Below are 20915 nucleotides of genomic sequence, written 5' to 3'. Positions count from 1 at the left end.
TGGTTATATCTGTTCTCTGCAGTCTTCTACCCACCTCAATAGAATGAATAAAAACTACACATAGCAGGGACATCTTTGTCATTGGGCCTGGCTGCCTCCTGGGTACTGACAACATAGATTGCATGTAGTAGGTGCTCAATAACTGAGCCCTGAATGGAGAAAAGTCAAATGGTTGTTGGTAGCCCCTATCAGGAGTTTTCTCTCTGCCAGCTCTTGTACCAGGTCTTGCCACACCACCACGCTGGACCCAGGTTCCCTCTGAGGCTGAAAAGGTCTCATGTGGAGAGCTATCTCTGCTCACTTCATCCCTCCTTTCAGCAGCAGCCATGATCCCCTAGAGTAGTGGTTCTTAACCCAGGGTCACAAACAACCCTTCACAGGGGTCGCCTAAAACCATTAGAAAACACAGATATCTGCATTACAATTCAAAACAGCAACAAAATTACAGTTATGGAGTAGCAATGAAAATAATGTTATGGTTGGCGGTCACCAGTGTGAGGAACTGTGTTAAAGGGTCACGGTATTAGGACTGGTGAGAACCCCTGTCTTTAAGGGACCCATCTTGTGTGGTCTCTCCAGGGGTGCTGTGTGTTCTGTAAACAAAAGTGGCTCTCAACAGGAATCCACAGCCTGGGTCTGCAATCCTGGCAGATGCAAAGGTCCCAGGCTGGACAACACTTTTGTCCATGGCCACAGACAGTGGCAGGATCAGAGCTAGAACCCAGGTCAGTGGGACTCCTAAGCTAGTGCTTTCAAGGTGTCACCTATTTCATGACACTTCCGAGTGGGATGCTGTTCCTTCTAGGCAGGTCCAGCCATGAGTTCTAATCCCCTGCTCGTCAGTTTGATCCCTCACTGGACAGCAGCAGTCAGTCAACAAGCCAGCCAGTGGAAAGAGACATGACTGGGTGGGCTGGGGGTTGACTGGGGTTGGGAATGAGGGCCAAAATACAGGTGTGCTCTGTAATGAGGGTTCAAAACCCAGGACCAGCTGACAGACTGACCTACTTGACTGAGCTGGACCAGAAACTCTGAGCCGATATTTCCATGTTTAACTTTTTTATTATTATTATTAATCTGCACTTGATTTACAAGTCTCTGTGTCTGTCTCTCTCTTGCGCGCATGCGCTCGCATCCCGGAAGCATTCACCCACAGTCTCAGGAAAGCAGCGTAGAAGACTGCCTGTCTCAATAGCTCCCAACCTTCCTAACGCTGCGGAGATCTTTAACACCGTTCCCTCACGCTGTGGTGACCCCCAACCATAACATTACTTTCGTTGCTACTTCATAACTGAAAAATCTGCTACTGTTTTGAATCCTGATGTAAATTACCTGAGATCTCTGATATCTTAGGCAACCTTTGCGGAAGGGTTGTTTCTCATCCAAAGGGGCCATGACCCACAGGTTGAGAACCACTGACCCTGTCTACTACACAGGTCAGCCTAGGATCAAGCCTAAATCCTGTGCAGACTCTGCAACCTGACTGTTCCAAGTGCGGTACAGGAACAGCAGCACCGGGAATGGGTTAGGATGTAATCACCCAAGCTCTCCCCAGCCCCACTGAATCAGCATTCACCGGGACAGGATCGCCTAGTGGCTCACGGGCACACTAAAGCCCAAGAAAAAGCTGTGCCCGTAGCTCTGAAAGATTCTTCTTTCTCTTGCCCAACGCTTACCATCCACCCTCCCCTCCCCCCCCCCCCCCCCATCTGTCTACTCTAACATCTGTGTAGTTATAAGCAGTTTCTCTGCTCTTATGGCCTTCCCTCTCTGCTTCTCTGACCAGTTTCCGTTCACCTTCCAGGGATCTCAGGGTCCCCTGCCCACATCTTCCAGGCTGGTTTGGGTGCTGGTGTGTGGCATCATGGCTCCTTACACTTTAGTCCCCCGGCTTTTATTTCCTAGTTTAGGGATTTCCTCTGCTTCCATGATGAAGCCTCCTGGAGGGGCCGTGTTGTGGTCTGGACTTTCGTATTCTTGTAATGCACCGTCAAGTTGATGCTCGGTGAACATCTGTTGGGCAATGAATGGAAGGCAGAGGGAACATCATCTTAGGAAACTTTTCTTGTTTTTCATCCAGCCTTTACTAAAATACACACGAATGTGCCCGCATCCAAAGGACACTCTCCACCACAGAATTCCCAATCTTCTCCCGGGCTTTGTTGCTTTCTTCCAGCCGAGATAAGGAAAGCTCGAAGGGTCAGGGCTCCCGTAGATTACCTCCAAGCAGGCTTAATTAACTAGATTAACCTTGAAAAAGACCTGGAGTTCCAAGACTCCGGGCCAGAGTCCCAGGAGCTGAGGCACAAATTAGCCACATCCATCTTATTGCTGGACTGGGTCATCTCCGGGATGAATTCTGGGATTTCCTGGAGTCTCGGGAGCCTGAAGTTCTGCGCTTCTCAGGAGAATGCAAGACAGAAGATCCCAGGCCTGTTGCCAGTACAGGAACAAGGGTGGGTTGGTTATTCACAGCCTGGAGGCAGAGCAAGCGTGTGGGGGCCTGGGCAAGTCCCTTTCCCTCGCCTTGTCTGGGCCCTCAGCAGTGGGATGGGGAGGGATGTTAACCATGCTGCATACTGTACAGGGTCCTCAGCACCCACTGAGAGGCCAGGTTAGAAATGCTGAACACACAGGCACAGCTATGGGGGATGGGGATGGGGCAAATCCGAGTCAGGAATATCTCAGAGCCAGTGGCCAAGGACTGCTTCTCCTTGTGAGGCATAAGATACATGCCAAGCTCTGTGATGCTCCTGTCCTGCAGACACTAGAGGAATTATCCAGTGTGTTCTATGCCTCTGCTCAGCACCTCCTTGTAGTTTTGAAGTATGCCTCAGAATCTCAGGGTACTCCTCTCTCCCTCCATCCCTCCCTCCCCTCCTCTGGCATGTTGGCTGGGTATTTATTTCCATCTCCATCCCTCAGTTTCTCCACACTCAGTGGAACTGACTGCACCTGCTGGCTTGTTTCTTTAGAACGCCAGTGTGCTGGAGGGTAAGAAAGAACAGTCCGTCCCAGCGTCTGGCATTCAGTGGGCACTTAATAGATGCAAACTGCAGTTATGACCAAGGGGTTGCAGAGAGAGTACTGGCCAAGGGGACGAAAGGCCACAGCATCAAGCTTGGCTCTGATGTGGATAATGACATAGACTGTGCGTCTTGAGACCCCAGTTTTCAGGCTGGAGAGATGGCTCAGCCGTTAAAGGCTAGGCTCACAACCAAAAATATAAGAGACCCCAGTTTCCCCACTCTCCATGGAGGTGGTTTGGCTCTAAAGCTCTTGTGGTCAAGCCTTGTTTGTCTGTTTCTAAAACCCTGTTAACTCTGCCTAGGGCTAGGGTCATGAGGATTGGCCTCTGACTCCAGGCCAAGTGAACGTGTTTTGCTGCTGCTGCTGTTGTTGTTGGGAGCCGCTGGAAACTCTGCTCCATCGGTGGATGCTTTGATGGAGAATCCAACAAGCAGCTAGAGACCCAGGCATCTTAGAGAGGTTTTTTTTTTTTTTTTTTTTTTTTTTTTTTTTACAAAGTTCAGCCCTGACTCTTATCAGAGGCTAGGAATCAGCTGTTCGTTGCCATGACTACAGGCAGCAGCCATTCCAGGGCCTCTGATTAGCAGGAATGCAGAGAGGAAGGAAAAGCCTCAGGAACTTGAGCACCCGCCCCCCCCCCTCCCGTGAAGTAGAGTGTGCCGGCCCTTGACTCTCAGCTGTCCCCTGAAGATCTTGCCTTCTTTTAAGTATTAAGAAAAGACATTACAACACTGAGTAACTCTGTGGTAAAGACAAAGCAGCTGCGGGCATGCTTCAGTAGATCTGGAACACTGAATCTTTTTTCTAGAAGCCCTGAGAAGACACAAGACTGAAAACAGAAAGACATGATGCAGGCTGAAGCTAAAGCCAGCTCCCTTGAAGGGCTGTGACTCTTTGCAGTCAAGTCCCATCACCTTGATTTGTAACAGAGGGTCAAGCCTGATCTACAGTCTGCACATAGGATCTGTCACCAGAATTTCCCGTGTTCATCCCTCTGTCCCTTCAGCAGCAAATGGATGCAGCGTCATATGTTCTGATGACATGATAGTCAGAGGACTGGTCCCCATTTCAAGAACTCACACGCTCATGCAGAAGAGTGTCAGTTAAAGGAGGTATAAAATTGTCAGCGAGGAAAGCGGCGAGCCTACCACGTGTGAAGAGGAGGCAAGACACAGAAGTCAGGTTTGGCTCTCTGCAAAGGTGACCCTTGAGAGAGGATGAGGAGATGGCCAGGCAAGGTGCTGCAGGAGCTGCGTGCCAGGTGCACAGAACAGCAGGTGCCAAGGGCCTGGGGCAGGAAAAGCTTCTGACCTATTTGAGAAACAGCAAGAAGACCATAAGGCTGGAACAATGGAAAGATTCGGAGAGAAGCAGGAGATGGGACTGAGGCCAGATCCTGTGGCATCTTTTGGATTGTGCGCGTGGTCTGACAAACAGCTATCTTATCTGGGATGTTTCTTTAGTGTGTAGATTCCTGGGTCAACCTCTTTGAGACTCTCATTCATTATAATATAATATACACATTATTGTGGAAAACAAAGCAAAACAAAACCCATTCCTAATCCTTGCTTGGGCAGAGTGGGGAGGGGCAGGGCGGGGTGGGGGCGGGGCAGTAAGCAGTTGTGTTTTAGTTTCAGTGAGTTGAGGATGTGGCTGTACTATTCTGGCTCAGCACACCTCACGAGGTGTCTAGGGTCCTAGGGTGTTTCTTCAGAAACCTCATTGGGAACCTTTTTGATAGCAGGGCCAGCTTGGGAAACATGGAACTCTAAGGTCGCTCTCACTTCTGGTTTCAAGAAAGCTGAGCAAAGCTCGGAGATGGTTCAACCACTCAGGTGCTTGCCGCACAACCGAGTTCCATCTCTTGTGCCCATGAGTGGAGCTGGGTGTGGTGGTACACACTTGAAACCATAGGCCTGGAAAAGTGGAGACAGGAAGACACCTAAAACTCACTGGGAAGCAAGCCCTGAGTCCCAGAGACAGGCTCTATCTCAGAATGGTATCTGAGGTTGACCTCTGGCTTCCACATGTGTACACGTGTGTATGTGGATCTGTAGGAAAGACACAAGAGACCAGGAGGCAGTGGGAAGCTGAGCCACAAAATGTCAGTTTGCCTGGAATTGAATGTTCTATCATGGAGGAGCCTGTTCCCGCCCTTCAGCGCTTTCTGTAGAATTTATTATATTTCTGTTTGTTTTACCGCAGATTTCCCAGTGGGGTACCCCAGTCCAGAAAGCTGGAGCTAGCACTATTGGAGAAAAAAGATCAAGCTAGGCTAGCACATCTCTCAGTGCATAGCTACAGAAATTTCACTGCAAAGGGCTCTTCTCTCATCTCACCTCTTGCCCTTCCTGCAGGTGCTGAGGTCTTTCAGCTTAAATCCTTCCACCTCCCCCTTTCTGCAGATACCCGTACAGAAGGGACGCATTGTTGTGGAAAACAAAACTAAAATCACTCCCAATCCTTGCTCAGGCAGGGTGGGGCGGGGCGGGGAGGGGTGGAGGCGGAGACGGGACAGTAAGCAGTTGTGTTTTAGTTTCAGTGAGTTGAGGCTGTACCATTCTGGCTCAGCACACCTCACGAGGTCGTCATCCAATGCCACAAGGATTATGTTCTCTGCCAAAAGCTTGTTCTGTTCTAGAGGGCTCGCGTCCACATGCTTGCTTGAATGGCTGGATGTCAGCACTGGCTACTGGCAGCAGGCTTCTCCGTGGGCCTGAGTGTTCTTACAGCATGGCAGATGATGGTCCCTCACTCAAGGAGAGCAAGGCAAATGCTGCCTCATGACATAGTCCGAGAGTCATACACGATCACGTGTCCCGCTTACTGATGGCAAGCAACTCATTGGCTGAATCTGTTATTTCCAGTGAAGGGAAAATGGCTGACCATAGTGTCAATCGATCTGTGGATACATTTTAGGCCACCTCGTTCTGAATGTTAGCCCTGCGAGTTCCCTCTCCATTTGTGGCTCATCAAAGGAGTCTTTTCTGAGTCTGTGAATTAATAATCACCCTCCTACCTTCCCAGTTCTCTAGGCTACTCCATCCTCATCCTAAAATGGTCATGTTCAATAAGTCACATTTTCCACACTGTCTTAGTTAGGATTTTACTGATGTAAACAGACACTATGACCAAGGCAAATCTTATAAGAACAACATTTAATTGGGGCTGGCTTATAGGTTCGGAGGTTCAGTCCATTATCATCAAGGTAGGAGCATGGCAGCATCCAGGCAGGCATGGTGCTGGAGGAGCTGAGAGTTCTACATCTTCATCTGAAGGCTGCTAGAAGACTGGCTTCCAGGCAGCTAGGATGAGTCTTAAAGGCCACACCCACAGCGACACACCTATTCCAACAAAGTCACACCCACTCTATCAGGGCCACACCTACTCTAACAAGGCCACACCTTTTAATAGTGCCACTCCCTGGGCTAAGCACATACAAATCTTCACACATAGTTATGTGACAACGATCACCTCTGCCAGCTGGATATAAACCTCACGGTCCTAGTAGCATCCCTGACTGGGTCACCGGCATCCCTGCACTGAGAACCTTGACTGGGTCACCGCATCCCCACACTGAGAGCTGGCACCGAGGTTGGAGTAAATGAATGCAGGTTGGCCTGGACCAGGCAGGAGGCCGCCTTGATTAGAATCTCCATTCCCCCTTGGCTGGCAGCGACTCACCGCTCTGCTTCTGAAGATAGACTAATAAGTGGCTGGCAGAGATGGATGTGTTCTGCTCTTGCTTCTTTATGGACTGGGCTTGGCTTGCTCCCTGGAAACCCTAAGGATCAGGGAACATTTCAGATCCGTTCATTCCTTGGTCATAAAAACCACCGTTGATGCAGGAGATGCAGGAGATGCAGGAGCCTGGTGCAGACGAGCCGCGGCAACTTTGACTGACGCTTGACCGGGAGTCGGGAAGCAGGAGGAGCTCAGATACTCTGGGGAACCTCAAGCTCCTGGATCCTCTTAGTTTGGATCCAGGGCTTTGAGCAACAGGATCCTCAAAGGCTTGAGTGACTAGGCAATCTCTTGTCCCTTCCAAGGACTCAAATCATTGAGGCATACTAGTGACCCCCCTCCCAAGTATTTGGCAGGAGGAAGAAACCTTAAGCCTTCATGGTAACTGCTGTTCCAAGTAGGTCACCCCACCCCTTTGAGAGACACCAGACTGGCTGATTTTACAGGAAAGCAAAAGTAACGTAAAATGATATTTTCTAGATCTTTTGGTTGGCACAAGTTATCATTTTCCCCATGCCAATTCAACTGTTCAGGGGCCAACAGCATTCTCTGTTACAGTGCCGAGGAACTTGGAACTCAGGAGTCCAGTGGCCGGGTGTACTGCAGATGTCGAGTGTAGAGCAGAGCATCCAGTCTTCCCTGCCTATCCGATATGAATAATATCCAAGACCACAGTGGATTCCTGGAGACCAGGATAGCAGCAATCACTGCACATATTATGACACTATGTGGTTTTGATTCTTTACGGAGGAGCCTGTGAATAGGTTTTATTTATAAATTAGGTATAGTGTGAGGTTAATAATGATAATTAAGGAAATGGGGAAATATCATACTACAAATGTGATCTCTCTCTTTCAAAATACCGTTCAGTGCGTTTACCGTCTCATCAAATGGAAACACCTATGTGTTCCCTCTGGTGTAGTCAAATGCCCGGTATCATTCATTCTCCTGTACCTGAGGGCTTAGTGAGTACAAAAGGGTGACTTGGGAACAGTGCTTGTTATGGTTTGTATATGCTCGGCCCAGGGAGTAGCACTATTAGGGGGTGTGGCCTTGTTGGAGTGGGTGTGGCCTTGTTGGAGAAAGTGTGTTACTGTGGGTGTAGCTTAAGACCGTCATCTTAGCTGCCTGGAAATCAGTATTCTGCCACCAGCCTTCAGATGAAGATGTAGAGCTCTCAGCTCCTCCTGCACCATGCCTGCCTGGATGCTGCCATGTTCCTGCCTGGATGATGATGCACAGAACCTCTGAATCTATAAGCCCAATTAAATGTTGCCTTTATAAGAGTTGCCCTGGTCATAGTGTCTGTTCACAGCAGTAAAACCCTAACTAAGACCGTGCTCTAGTACCAACTCAGTTAATCTGCTAAAAATACCTACTATGCGAACGTCAGGTGGGTGGCATATACAGTATGGATATGCTGGATTAAAGGATGCGCCCTGTCCCAAGTGGGAGACAGTAGGACCATGGGAGGTTCCATTGTACTACTTTTGGAGCTTGGATGACTACTTGTTAATAATAAATAAATAAATAAATAAATAAATAAATAAATAAATACCTATGGATAAGAGGTGACAGATATACAGAGACATAGAGTTTTTGCAAAGGAGGGGGCAGAGAGGTTAAACTATTCCTTCTATGCTTCATTGAGAGGAAAAAGTGAATTCTGGTCTCCAAGACTCTTCCATATTTGAGTCAGGAGAACATGTATACAGCAGTAATGAACTCTGAGGCCGAGCTCACTTAATGCAGCTCACCTCTTTCTTATAAAAATTGTCGTGGTTCAGATGTCGCCCTTCCTCCAAGAGGCTTCAACGTTCAGAGTTTGTAGCCTTCAAGTCACCAAGGCCAAAAGAGAGCCGTGGAGATGACACAGGGATCTTGGCTGCCTTGAGCTGGAAATGCCTCCCTTCCCTAACCCCCGCCCCACCCCCCATCCCACTCCACTCAGAGAAAAAAAAGGTCCATGGTAATCTAATGATCTCAGTCTAGCAAGGAGCTAGAAAATCGTAAATCTGAATATTTAATGTATGATTCTAAATGCCCTGACAGGCTTGCCTCCTTATCTCTTCCCCCTGCAGGACAGAGCCCCAGAGCAGTCTCTTGCTCCCAGATCAGGATGGACCTTCAGAAAAGCTGGGCCAACATCTGGCCACTGAGGCCCTGGGTACCAACAGCTGGGGAAGAGAGAAGGCCTGCAGGGAACTGGGTCCTGCCAGAGCACACAGGTGAGATACTGTACCATGCCTCCATCAAACCAAGTTAGAGCTGAATGTGTGACAGTGAAATGTGCCCTCTCTGACTCCTCTTTCCTGAGTTCCTCGTTGGGAGCTTGAACATGGGCTAACATGTTTTGTCATGGGTCAGAGAGCCAGCAGTTTAGGTTTGTGGACTCAATGGCTGTTGTCACAACTCTTTAGATCCAGGCACTAAATGGGTATACTGAAGTTCTAATGACAGTGTATTTATACAAACAGAGGACAAGCTAGGCTCGGCTCACATGAGTTAGCATCCCCTCAGTGTGACACATCTTACAGAAAGAAAATGAGGAAGGCTATTTTTGGCTCTTGGCTTTAGAGTTTTACCTTCATCTGTATGTGCTGGACTCCTGCAAAGCCATCCTCTGCCTCCTCCACAGTGTGTGCACTTGGCCACGGTGGTCTTGTCTCCTGGCCCCTTCACAGTGTGGATTCGACCACTACACACTTAGCCACTTGAACTTCCATAGCAGCTGTATTGCTGACCACTGTGCTTGACTGTCATCCCTGGAACTACAGTGTGTACAAGCCATGGTCACTTGTTTCTGTGATGGTGTTGTGTTGAGGTGGGATTGGGGAGTGGGAAGAAAAGGAGGGGAAAGGGGAGGGGGAGATCAAGGAGAGGGAGAGTAGAGGAGGAGATGGAAAGGGAAATGGAAGGGAGGAGAAAGGAGAGATGAAGGGAAGGGGAAGATGGGGAGGGAGAGGGGAGAAAAGGATTACAGGGAGATGGGGGAGAAGGAAGAGGAGGAGTGGGGAAGAGGGAGATGGGGAGAGGAGGGTGAAATGAAGGAGAACTGGAGGGGAGGAGAGTGGGAGATGGAAGGGAGAGGGGAATGGAGAGGAGAGAGAAATGGAGGGGAGGAAGGAAGGTGAGGAGAGAGAGAGATGGAAGGGAGGGGTAATGGAGAGGAGGGGAGGGGGAGGGAAGGGGAGAGGGATATAAGGGAGGTGTAAGAGGAGATGGAGGTGGAAAGAGAGACCTTCACTCCTTCCCTAGTTGAGACTCTTTCTTTTTGTACCTTTGTTCCTTTGAAAGCCCCCCAAATATCGGATCATCACAGTGATGACAGGTCTTCCCTCCTCATTGGCTGTTCTATACATCAATCATCTCAGGAACACCCTCACACAGACACACACACACACACACACACACACACACACACACAACCCAAAAGTATACTTTACCTGTCTCCTGGGCATCACTCAATCCAGTCAGTTTGATATTCTAGCTTCACCCCCACATGGGTCATTGGTCAGGGTTCATAACACAAACTTGCATGAACATACACTCATCTAATGATATCTAATGATAGGGTTCCTCCTGACACAGAGGTTCTAGGAGCCTCGGACTCTCAATTCATAATTTCACTTTTGTGTCCTGAGTTTCAGACCTTCATGCTCATTCCTGAAGTCAGCTGTTCAGCCACTGTCCCTTTGGTCCCTGATAGATGACAGGTACTGTGGAAGACGCCCATAAGTGGTGTGTTACTAAGGCTCATAAAGGGGGCACAATGACCAACCTATGACAGCCAGTAATTAAACCTGGTTATCTTGAATGCTAGCTGAGGCCAACTAGACAGCCCAGGGGACAAGGATGTTTGCTACCAAGCCTAATGACCTGGAGTAGATCTCCAGGTCCTACATGGTAGAAGAAAAGAACCAACTCCCATAAGTTGTCTTCTGACCTCCACATGTGCACCATGACACAAGTGCATGTGTGCCCATACACAGACATGCTAAATAATAAACGCAAAATGAATAAATTCCAGTGTTTTTACCTTAACTAAACCAAGCCTACGGTTGACAAGGAAGGGCCCAACACTCTCCACCTCCTGGTTTCTACTTTTCTACCTTACACACCTAGAGCCCGGTCCATGATTGTCCCATATGAATATGTTTATAAAACCATTGTATGTGTATGTGCATGCATGCATGAGTGTGTGTTCGTGCATGTGTGTGTATGACTGTGTGCATGTACAAGTATGAGAGTGAGTGGGTATGCATGCATGCATTCTTGTGTGTGTGCGCATGTATACATGAGTGTATGTTCATGCAAGTTTGTGTTATGAGTATATGCATGTACAACTGTGAGAATGTGTGTGTGTGCATGCCTGCATGCTTGTGTGTGTGTGAATGAGTAGGTGCATGTGTGAGGGTGCATACATGCATCCATGAATGTGCATGTGTGCATGTGCATGTATGTGCATGTGCCTGTGCATGCGTGCAGGACTGTGTGTTTATGCATGTGTGTGTATGAATGTGTGCATGAGTGTGTGTTCATGCATGTGTGTGAGTGTGTGCATGTGTCTGTATGCATACATGCATGACCGTGTGTTCATGCATGTGTGTGTGTGTGTGTGTGTGTGTGTGTGTAGGTACCTGTACCTGTTGGGATAGTGAATGGGTGTGTGGAAACCAGAGGTCAGCCTCAGGTGTTATTCCTCAGACACTGCTTGTTTTCCACTACAGGGTCTCCCACAGGTACCCAGCGCTCACCAGTTAGGTTAGGCTGATTGCCTCGCAAACCCCCAATATCCATTCATTGCATCCAGTGTCTTGATTGCAAGCACTCATCAGAAAACTTGATTTTCTTTTTCAAATGTCGACGATACATTTGTGAGCTCTGGTCCACACCTTAGTCAAACAGCTGTGGATGGGACTATAGACCTCTCCTTCTGGAGACTGAGGCAAGGACCAGAACAGACCAGGCCCTGTGCTAGCTGCTCTGCACTGCTGAGTACCTGAGAGAAACAGGGCATGGGGGATGGGAAGAAAGGTTTACTTTGGCTCCTGGATTCAGGGGCATTTCTCATGGCCAGAGTGGATAAGGACTAAGGAATTGCGCCTTCGAGGATGGTTACCGTGTGAGCTGATGGCCAGGACAGAGTGCAGAGAGAGCATGACCAAAACCAGGGCAGGTATCACCTTCAAAGGCCCACCCACCTCTGGTGACCTACTGACCTACTTTCTTCATGGAAGCTCCAGCTCTGAAAGCTCATGTGGCTGATCCAGAACAGCTACCCTAGGGAAGCAGGGTTCTGACATGAGCTGGGGCAGTGGTGGGGTTTCAGATGCTAACCATAGCCATACGTGTAGGACACAAGAGGTCCTCAAAATAGAAAACTTCTGGTGCAGAGCATCGGAGAGCTAGGGGAGAAGATTCTGGAAATACGATGGACTACATTTTTCTAAAGGAAAAAAACTGATGACGCCGTGTTATCAACTGAGCCGTACAGTGAGTCTGGGCCTCCTGTCCTCCAATTCTCCGCGGAGTTAAAAGTCACAGTAATGATGATAATTAATAACCATCATATTGGTGATAGGAGAAGTCATACTGATTATACTTAATAACAGGGATACATTCTGAAGAGTCTGTCCTCAGAAGATCTTGTTGTCCAAACACCTGAGAGGGGACTTACACAACACCCTGAAGACGTAGCACAGTCTGCACCCAAGCTGGGCATCATGCCTACACAGTTCTCAGTGTAGCTGACAGCTCTGAGAGCAGTGGCGAATAAAACAGCCGAGGTCAAATGGAGCACAAGAGCCAACAGTGAAGTCAGGATATGAAGCAGACACGGAGGTAGAAAGGCATCGCCTAACGAAAATGCTCTTCTAAGCTCTGATGATAAAAATACAGTGGCTACAGACCCCGGCCCTTTGTCAGCAAGATCAAGCATAAGGATCAGCAGATAACTGTCTGCACCATGTCTTACCTGATTGAAAACACAGTGGTTTGCCCCCTCCAGCGCCACACACACACACACACACACACACACACACACACACACGCACACGCACACGCACACGCACGCATGAGTGACGCCCTCACTAGGAGTTTTTCAGCTCCATTATCGTCTAACAGGACGACCATCTCATTGATTGGAGCGATGTTACATGGCGGGTGACTGTCACACAATTCCCTTACCTGTCAACCCACTCAGTGCCGGGCCGGGGCACATGGCAGTAAAGTTATGACTTGGGTACCCAGTTTAATCCCTGCCTCTGAGATGATGACAATCCAAGTTTAAAAAAAAAAAATCTCTGAGCTAGAGAGGGAACTACAGCAGACATCCAGGTCTGTGCGTTTCTAGAACACTCATTCTTTATGCTATACTTCTTACCTTTGACCTCTGCAGATTCAGCCGCAATACCAGGAGCTACAATTAACACCTCCTCAGGCCACCACACATTTTAAAACTATACAAGTAACCTAGTTCTTTTTTTTTAAGAATTATGTATTTATTTTATGTATATGAGTACACTGTAGCTGTCTTCAGTTTGTTCTAAACACCCCATGCCGCCCCCAAATTCCCAGCCACTGCATTGAGACGTGCTCTGATGAGACAAGACGGCTCAGCACACAGCCAGGATCCTTCACCCATCACTTGGTCATCTGGCAAATGCTCAGATTCTTGCTGTGAGTCAAGTACTCTTTGGGAAAAGGAAGTTGAAAGTGTCCCGCTGTGCCTCTAAAAGCAGCCAGTTCATTTGCTGGATAGTCTATTGTGCTTCACGCTTTATAGATGTCGGTGTAGATTCCGTAGCCAGGGATTTGATTCCTAGGATATTTATTTTTTTAACTTGTTGGAAGTGACTCTCTTAAGTGTGTGTGTGTGTGTGTGTGTGTGTGTGTGCACTTATTGGTAGACCTGAGACCTTAACATACATTTCAATCTCTTACCACCCCTCCTGCCAACCCCAATGATCCAGACTCCTCAAGTGGAATTAAACATGACAGAGTTTTATGGTGTTTAATGAGTTGGACCATTGCCATCGGACTGTCTGCCCAAATGGCTCTAGAAGGCAGCAGGGTTTTTGTGAGGCCACTCTCAGAGCAGGAAGCACACAGGTTCAAATCCCAACTTAAGTGATTGCTACCTGTGTGGCCACCGGTGAGTGAGCTCGACTTTCTGGACCCCATTTTCCTCACCTGTGAAATAAAATGACAAGAAGGGCAGAGAAGGGCTTTCTCAACCAAGCGTCCTGACTCGTAAATATAAAGACCAGAGTTCAATCCCAGGGGCCAGATTTAAGAAACCAAAGACTGAGGTGCAGTGGCCCACCCTGTGATCCCAGCATTGGGGAACTGGAGACAGGAGGTCTCTGCGGTTTGTCAGCCAGCCTCACCTACTTGGTGAGTTCCAGGCCAGTGAGAGATCCTGTCTCAAAGCCATGGTGGTAACAGCTTCACAGAGCATCTTTCTCTGTGTATGTCCTCCCCCGCCCCCCGAGATAAATGCCTGTCCTCAACAGCTGATTCTGTCTGCTGCTGCTGTCTGTAGATTGGAGATTTCTCCACTGCCATCTGTTGTGCTTGAGGTTTGTCCTGCTTTTTAGTTATTTAATCGGCAGAGAAAAACGAACCGGGTAAAGACCCCCTAGACTGTGTTATGAGGACTTTGGAGGCAGAGGCACGGTAGAGCTCTGTGTATTCAAAGCCAGCCTGGTTTATATAGCAAGTTTCAGGATAGCCAGGTTTACAAAATGAGACCCTGTCTCAGAAAGAAAGAAAAAAAAAAAGAAAAGAAGAAATAAAAGTTAGTGAAACAAACAAACAAACAAACCAGCGATGATATCTAATGCACAAAACCCAAAGTTCCCCTCTGGCCTCCATATGCCCTGCCTTCTAAATACTGTGTATCATGATACATAAAACTCTTTGTTTGCAATAAGCATACCAGTGCTGGTTTTGTTGCTACTAAAATAATAAGAATAAGAAGACTCCTAGCTGTTCCAATAAAGGTGAGCTGGGCTCCTATACTTCTGTTCTCAAGCAATTTCAATCGGCAACCGTTTCTCTTTGCTATAGGATAGCGTTCTTCTTTTTTTCCTTTTTTTAATCCCGGGAGCCTGCCCCAATTATAAAAGGAGATAACTTGACTTCATTGAACTGCAGCCTGTGCGTTTGGATTTAATTGAACGGGAAATCATTATTCCTGAAGAGCAGTGGAGTTTTTTGAGGTTCTGCGAAGCGATGTAAGATATGTATCTTGTTACATTAGACCCGAACAAATACACTTTTAATAATCGGCATCTACTTAACGCAGCTTCTGCCTCCTGAAATTTACAGCAGGAAGTGTAGACGGGGTAGACTGGGAAGGGAGTGGGTTGGACTGCCAACTCATTATTTTTAAAGTGATTTATTTACCGAGGTGAACCATTTACAAATTCAATAATAAATCTATTAAGGGGCAGTTAACCTCTATAAACCTTGTTTTAAATAATCAATTGGTGTTTGGGTAACTACAGTGTCTGTCTCATTAGGCGTGCATTAAGTCTCTGAGACTTTTAATCTGAGGTGTGACCGAATCAGCCATGAGGTGACAATGAGATGTTCACCGTGGGTCCTGGGTCCTTTCCCTTTCTCTGGCTGTGACAGCCCAGGAGCCAACGGACTCTCTCATGCCTGGCTTTTCCTTTCTCACAGTGCCTCTCAAGACAGAGACCCGACACCACCACCTTCCTCCAGGGGGAAAAAGAAAAAGAAGAAATCAACCAGGAAAAAGAGGAGGAGGTAAGGATCCTGATGAGAGATGAGACTTCAAAGACTCAGACAGGAGAAGAGACAGAAAAGGAGTAATAAGTCCAACTGTGACTCCACCTTGGGTTCAAATCCCTTCTTGGCCTCTTAGCTGCCTGTGGGACCTTAGACTACACTTTTTGTGGCTTCTTTCTCCCACCTTCTTGTTAAAATGAGAGTAATTTTGGCCAGCCTCTTGGAATTTGTGAGAATTAGCAGAGAAAAGTCCCTGGGTATGGTGGCTCCTGCCTGTCATAGCACTTGGGAGTCTGAGGCAGGAGGATTGCTGTGAGTTTGAAGCCAGCCAGAGTCACACGGTGCATTCTAGGTCAGCCTGGGCTACAAAGGGGGACCCTGTATCACAAAAGAGGAAAAGGCGGAGGGAAATATGGAGGCAGCTGACACGGTGTTTAGCAATCATGTATGACCAATTAATAAGAAGCAGTTATTATAGCGGATGTTGAACTGGGGTGACTGTAGCGTATGGTGTGCAGGGGCTTGTGCGCAGCACCTTGGTACGACCTTCCTTTCGTTCCTGGCCTCACTCCGCAAGGGAAACATTATGCCCATTTCAGAGATGAACGATAAAGGCTCCTAGGATGGGATGACAGAATCTACCTTGGACTTTATTCCTAGGATTCTCTCTTGACCCAGGGTTAGTATCTCACATTACTACCAGCGCGTGGCTCTTTTAGGCCTAGTGAATGTCTTGGTAGACACACGTCTTTTAATAAGTTTTTTATTTTTAAAAAAATATTTCCGGATTCCATTGTCAACTTCCAGAAAAAAAAAAACAAAAACAAAAACAAAACAAAACCCTGTGTAGAATAAGTCTGGCTGCAGGGGATCGCACCAAATCTCCCGGGCGGTGTTTATAAACGCCTGCAGGGGGCAGCAGAGAGCAATGCTGGACCGCTCAAGCCTGGGCCCCAGGTTTGCAGAGGTTTCTCCATCACCTGCTTAGTTTAAGGACGGGCCCAGATGGGGCGAAGGGGGAGTGCAGTGACACCCAGTGACCCAGCCATTGTAAGGTAGGGGGTGGACTCGAGTTTCCCGATTTTCGAAGTGTGCAGAAGATAGAGGAGGAAACAGCACACGCTGTGGAAAATTGGGGCTGCACTCTCTCACAGGGAACCCCCAGCCCCCTCTGAGAGGCCACTGCTTGCTCTTCTCAGTCCTCACCTCTCCTAACTGTCTGCAGGAAGCCTGATTCCTACATCTACCCTCTTAGAGAGGCTCACACTGGCCCTGAGCTTCAGCCTCTTGCTAGCCTGCTGGAGGCAAGCTGTGATTCCCTCAGGGGCCTGAGCCTGTAGGTCAGGCTGAGTCAACCCCATGACCCCAAGGAGGATAACTGTTTCCCAGGTGCCCCTTGGTGGCTTCACCCATGCTATGATGTCAGTGACACAAGCTTACCCCAGAGATAGCAGAGGACAGACCATGGAATACAGAAGAGGCAGCGTTTTGGAGGAAAGCCACGGATGAGACCAAGAAAGCCCTTTAGATTGATTTAACTAAGAGGATAGCCATGGGCCAATGCTGTTATAATGAACAAACCTCCAGGATAGAGAGAACTCTGTTTGAATCCCTTACCATCCCTGCCTGGGCTGTGTGTCTTTGGGCAGATCACTTTACCTCTCTGAATCTCACTTTTTTTTTTTTTTGGTCTAGAAAAGGAGACTAGCAATTATATCTACTTAAGTGTAGGGCACATAATATCCAACACAAATGCAAGCTACTATCAGTATATGGGTTGTTCCTGTATATGGTCCCCCCCAAAAACTAAAGTATTATGAAGAAGGGACCCGTGGAAATCTGTCTGTCTCCCTGCAGGTCCCCATCCTACAGCCCATCACCAGTCAAGAAGAAGAAGAAGAAAAGCTCCAAGAAACATAAGCGACACAGGTACTGTCTGTCCTTCCTCCTCTGCAGACAGGGATGCTCCAGGTGTGGCAGGGATAAGGGGCCCAAAGGCCACAGGAAGAACCTCAGGTCATCTCTACAGCACGCTCACGTCATCTGTGTCTTAGCTCTGCCTTCAGTGTGAGTTACAAGGAGGAACAGAGATCCATTAAAGCTAACTGGAACCAGAAAGCAGAGCTGGTCGGAAGAACTCAGGAAGGTTTGGGGACCAGCCAGGCCTAGAAGAGAGGCTGGAACAAGGAATGGCGGAAGAGGGCTTCCTGGTCCTTAGGGTTGGGCTGTGTGTTCTGTCCGATTTCTGCCACATCTCAGGCCAAGCCAGAAGCAGACCATAATGGCTTGGTCACTATTTCAAAGTCCAGTTGTGTCCTAGAGGTAGGGTCATGTTGAAGAACAGGACATCCAGGGATCCTCACCTTGGGTGGGTAACAGAGGGAAACATGGAATTTGGACCCTCAGACCTGGTGTTTGCTATACACACACATGCATGCACACATGCACACATACAATGCCCATACACACATGCACATACATACTTAAACACACTCGAGTGTACTTGCACACACCTAGAGACATGCACACACACACACATATATACACACACACATACTTAAACACACTTCAGTGCATGCATGCATGCATGCGTACACACACACACACACACACACACACACACACACGGAGTCAAATGCACATGTATGTTTACAGAGGAGACTGGGAGTCCACAAAGCCAGTGGGCCCAGCCAACATGTTATAATTGAGAAGTTTTGCAATACAAAACTTCCATGGTACCTTTCCTCTGCAAAGAAAGCCATGTTCCTGGACCCCCTTCCCATGCTCCACCACCAGTGGCTCAGAGGAACCTTGTGTCCAAGAGCGGTCAGCCTGCTCTACCCTACACACGGCCTGAGCCTTTGCAGTTGGCTGTAGATTTTAGGGGAAGAACAGCTTGTGATTTATTCTAGCTTATTTACATCGTCTGATGCCCCTGTAAGGTTTAATTGTGTGCAGTTATCAGAGGTCATTTGGGTTTTCCTCATCTTCAAATAAGAGTTTTCTCAGTCCAGGGGTTTTAGCCACAACTCATCCCATGTTGCTAGAATGTCCTCAAATGTGGTTTGGTCCCACTGGCTACCACCCATTCATACTTTCCAGTTAAGCTGAGATTGTGGGTGATTGGTGACATGTGGTTGATTTAGAGTCATAAGTCATTCCCACCACAGAGCCTGATGCTAAGGCAAGGGCATGCCCTTGAGTATAGACAGACGCTTGTCACCTGCCTGTGCTGAGCAGCTGGTGCCAGTGTTCGGGACTTTCCCACACCTGGATCCTGAAAGCCAGGTGGCTTCTCACTCAAGGCCTGTAATCCAGCCACTTATGAGGCCCAGGCAAGAAGGTCACAAGTTCAAGGCCAGACTGGTCAATTTAGTGAGACTTTGGAGAGAGAGGAGGGTGGGGAGAAATGAGAATGAATACTCTGGTCCACCCTAAAGCCCCCTTCTGGGCGCCTCCCCCACCACCAGCCCATCTTCTCCGAGTCTGTGTTCATGAAATGTTTGGTTAACAACAGTTGATGACCTTGGAGATGATCGTGAGCTTAGTAGACACGTTGAGCCTTTCCTTTCCTTGATATCAGAGTGTGAGACCTTTCATAAACACTTCACTTTGACCTCAATTGACACTCAAGGTTCTGAGCCCCAGAAACAAAATAGTGAGCAAAATCCAGGTGCCGCTCTCAAATTGTTCCCAACTACTGGGTCAGTGGTGACTATTGGGTAAAGAGGCCTGCACCCCACTAAGGATGAACTGCTGGACTCAGAACCTTCTGTAGACTGCTGTGGGAGGGCAGTAGAAAGGGGCCTAGGGGTGGGAGAAGCACAGAGGTGACCAGACAATGAGTTTTGAGCCTCACTACCCTCCATAGTGTGCCACAGGATGGACAGAATGAGGTTGTACATCCTGAGAGCTTAGTACAGAGCCTGATGCACGGCCGGGGTTCTGTATATGGAGGAGCAGAAGGATGAGGGTGGGGGAGGAGCAGGAAGAGGAGGGAGACGGGGAGGAGGGAGAGGAGGAGGAGGAAGAACAGGGGAAAGAGCAGGAGGAAAGAAACAGGGAGGAGCAGGGGAGGAGGGAGAGAGGGAGAAACAAGGGGAAGAGGGGAGTAGGAGGAGGAGAGAGGGGGAGGAGAGAGAGGGGAAGGAGGAGGAGGAGGGAAAGGGTGATGAGAATGGGAAGGAGGGAGGGGGGAGAGGAGCAACAGGAGGAGGAAGACTAGAATGAGGAAGAGGAGAAATATATAATTGCGGGGAGGGATGGGAGGACTAAGGAGCACTGCACACTTTCCCATGCCTTTCCAGTCCAACTTTCCTGGAGAAGCTTGCTGACAATTTTTTTATGAGCATTAACCAGCAGCTCAGTATGGAAGGCCACATTTCCCAGGGGCCCTTCATGCTCTTTAAAACCTGGTGGGGAGGAGGTTGGCAAGGACTTCTAAGTCCTGCAAACCCCATCACACTAAAGTGTTATCCCAGAAGAGATACTCACATGGTGTTTATTCTCTCTTCCCACCACTCCTCCCGCTACTCCCCCCTTCCTTCTGTCTTTCCTCCCCCTCTCTTCCCTTTGAATCAGGTCTTTCTCCAAGAAAAGGAGACACAGGTAAGACTCTGGCTGCTTCTGGTTGCATGCTCGGCCTTCTGAGCTCTGCGGGCTCTGGGTAGCTGCCGGGGTGGGCTCCCAGCTCCCATCCCCATGTTCCTCTTGGGCTTCAGGGGCCTCAGTTCCCTCAGCAATGAGAGCCCCTATTGATTTTCCAGATCATTTATAGCCAGCTCTGAACTTCCATGGGATTCTGTATTACTCCTGGAACGAGCTCTACCTAGACATTGGAAGTCAAGGCCCTTGGGAGACACAAGTCCCATTTATCCATCGTAACTTCCTTACCCTGTAGAGCAGTGTGCATGCTTATGGTTCCCATTTGACAGATGGAGAAACTGAGACTAAGACAAAAGAGACCAGGACCACGGCCAAAATTCAAAGCCAAATCTGTCAGAGAGGGGATGTGTACAGGCAATGGGGGCTTCTTCCATAACAATAGATACATCAGAGAGAGCAAAGCCACTTGTCTGATGTCACGTGAGCAGCAGAGGCAGGACTCAAGATTGGTGTGGTACCACTAGATGAAATTAAGGCACACATCCCCTTCCACAGCCTCAGTCAGCAGCAATGAGGTCCAGTGAACGTGTGAAGCCAGTCTGGCTTGAGCTAGCAAGCTCACTTTCCTGGGCTTCTGCTGGTCTACACTGGGATCCTGGCTTGTCTCATTCTGTCCACACTCCAGGGCTCTGGTACTTAAGTATTCGTGGGCAGAGTGTTTCATGATCTACCAAACCCCATCTGCCTTTGTCTGTCTCTGTGGCGATTCTATTCCC

At 48.4% G+C, this 20915-nt stretch overlaps 1 protein-coding gene across 1 annotated transcript in view; it reads left to right on the top strand.

Annotated features, from left to right (window-relative positions):
• The window catches only part of Srrm4 (serine/arginine repetitive matrix 4), a 157248-nt gene that overhangs the window by 103344 nt on the left and 32989 nt on the right, over nt 1-20915 (top strand). Inside the window, exons 2-5 of the mRNA XM_021163443.2 lie at nt 8856-9002; nt 15466-15552; nt 17392-17463; nt 20116-20142. Of these exons, the coding sequence (XP_021019102.1) occupies nt 8856-9002; nt 15466-15552; nt 17392-17463; nt 20116-20142 (333 nt within the window). The remainder of the gene's footprint in view (nt 1-8855; nt 9003-15465; nt 15553-17391; nt 17464-20115; nt 20143-20915) is intronic.

This window comes from Mus caroli, chromosome 5, assembly GCF_900094665.2.
Source record: "Mus caroli chromosome 5, CAROLI_EIJ_v1.1, whole genome shotgun sequence".
In the NCBI taxonomy this organism is placed as follows: Eukaryota; Metazoa; Chordata; class Mammalia; order Rodentia; family Muridae; genus Mus; species Mus caroli.
This window is presented reverse-complemented; position numbering and strand designations above follow the sequence as displayed.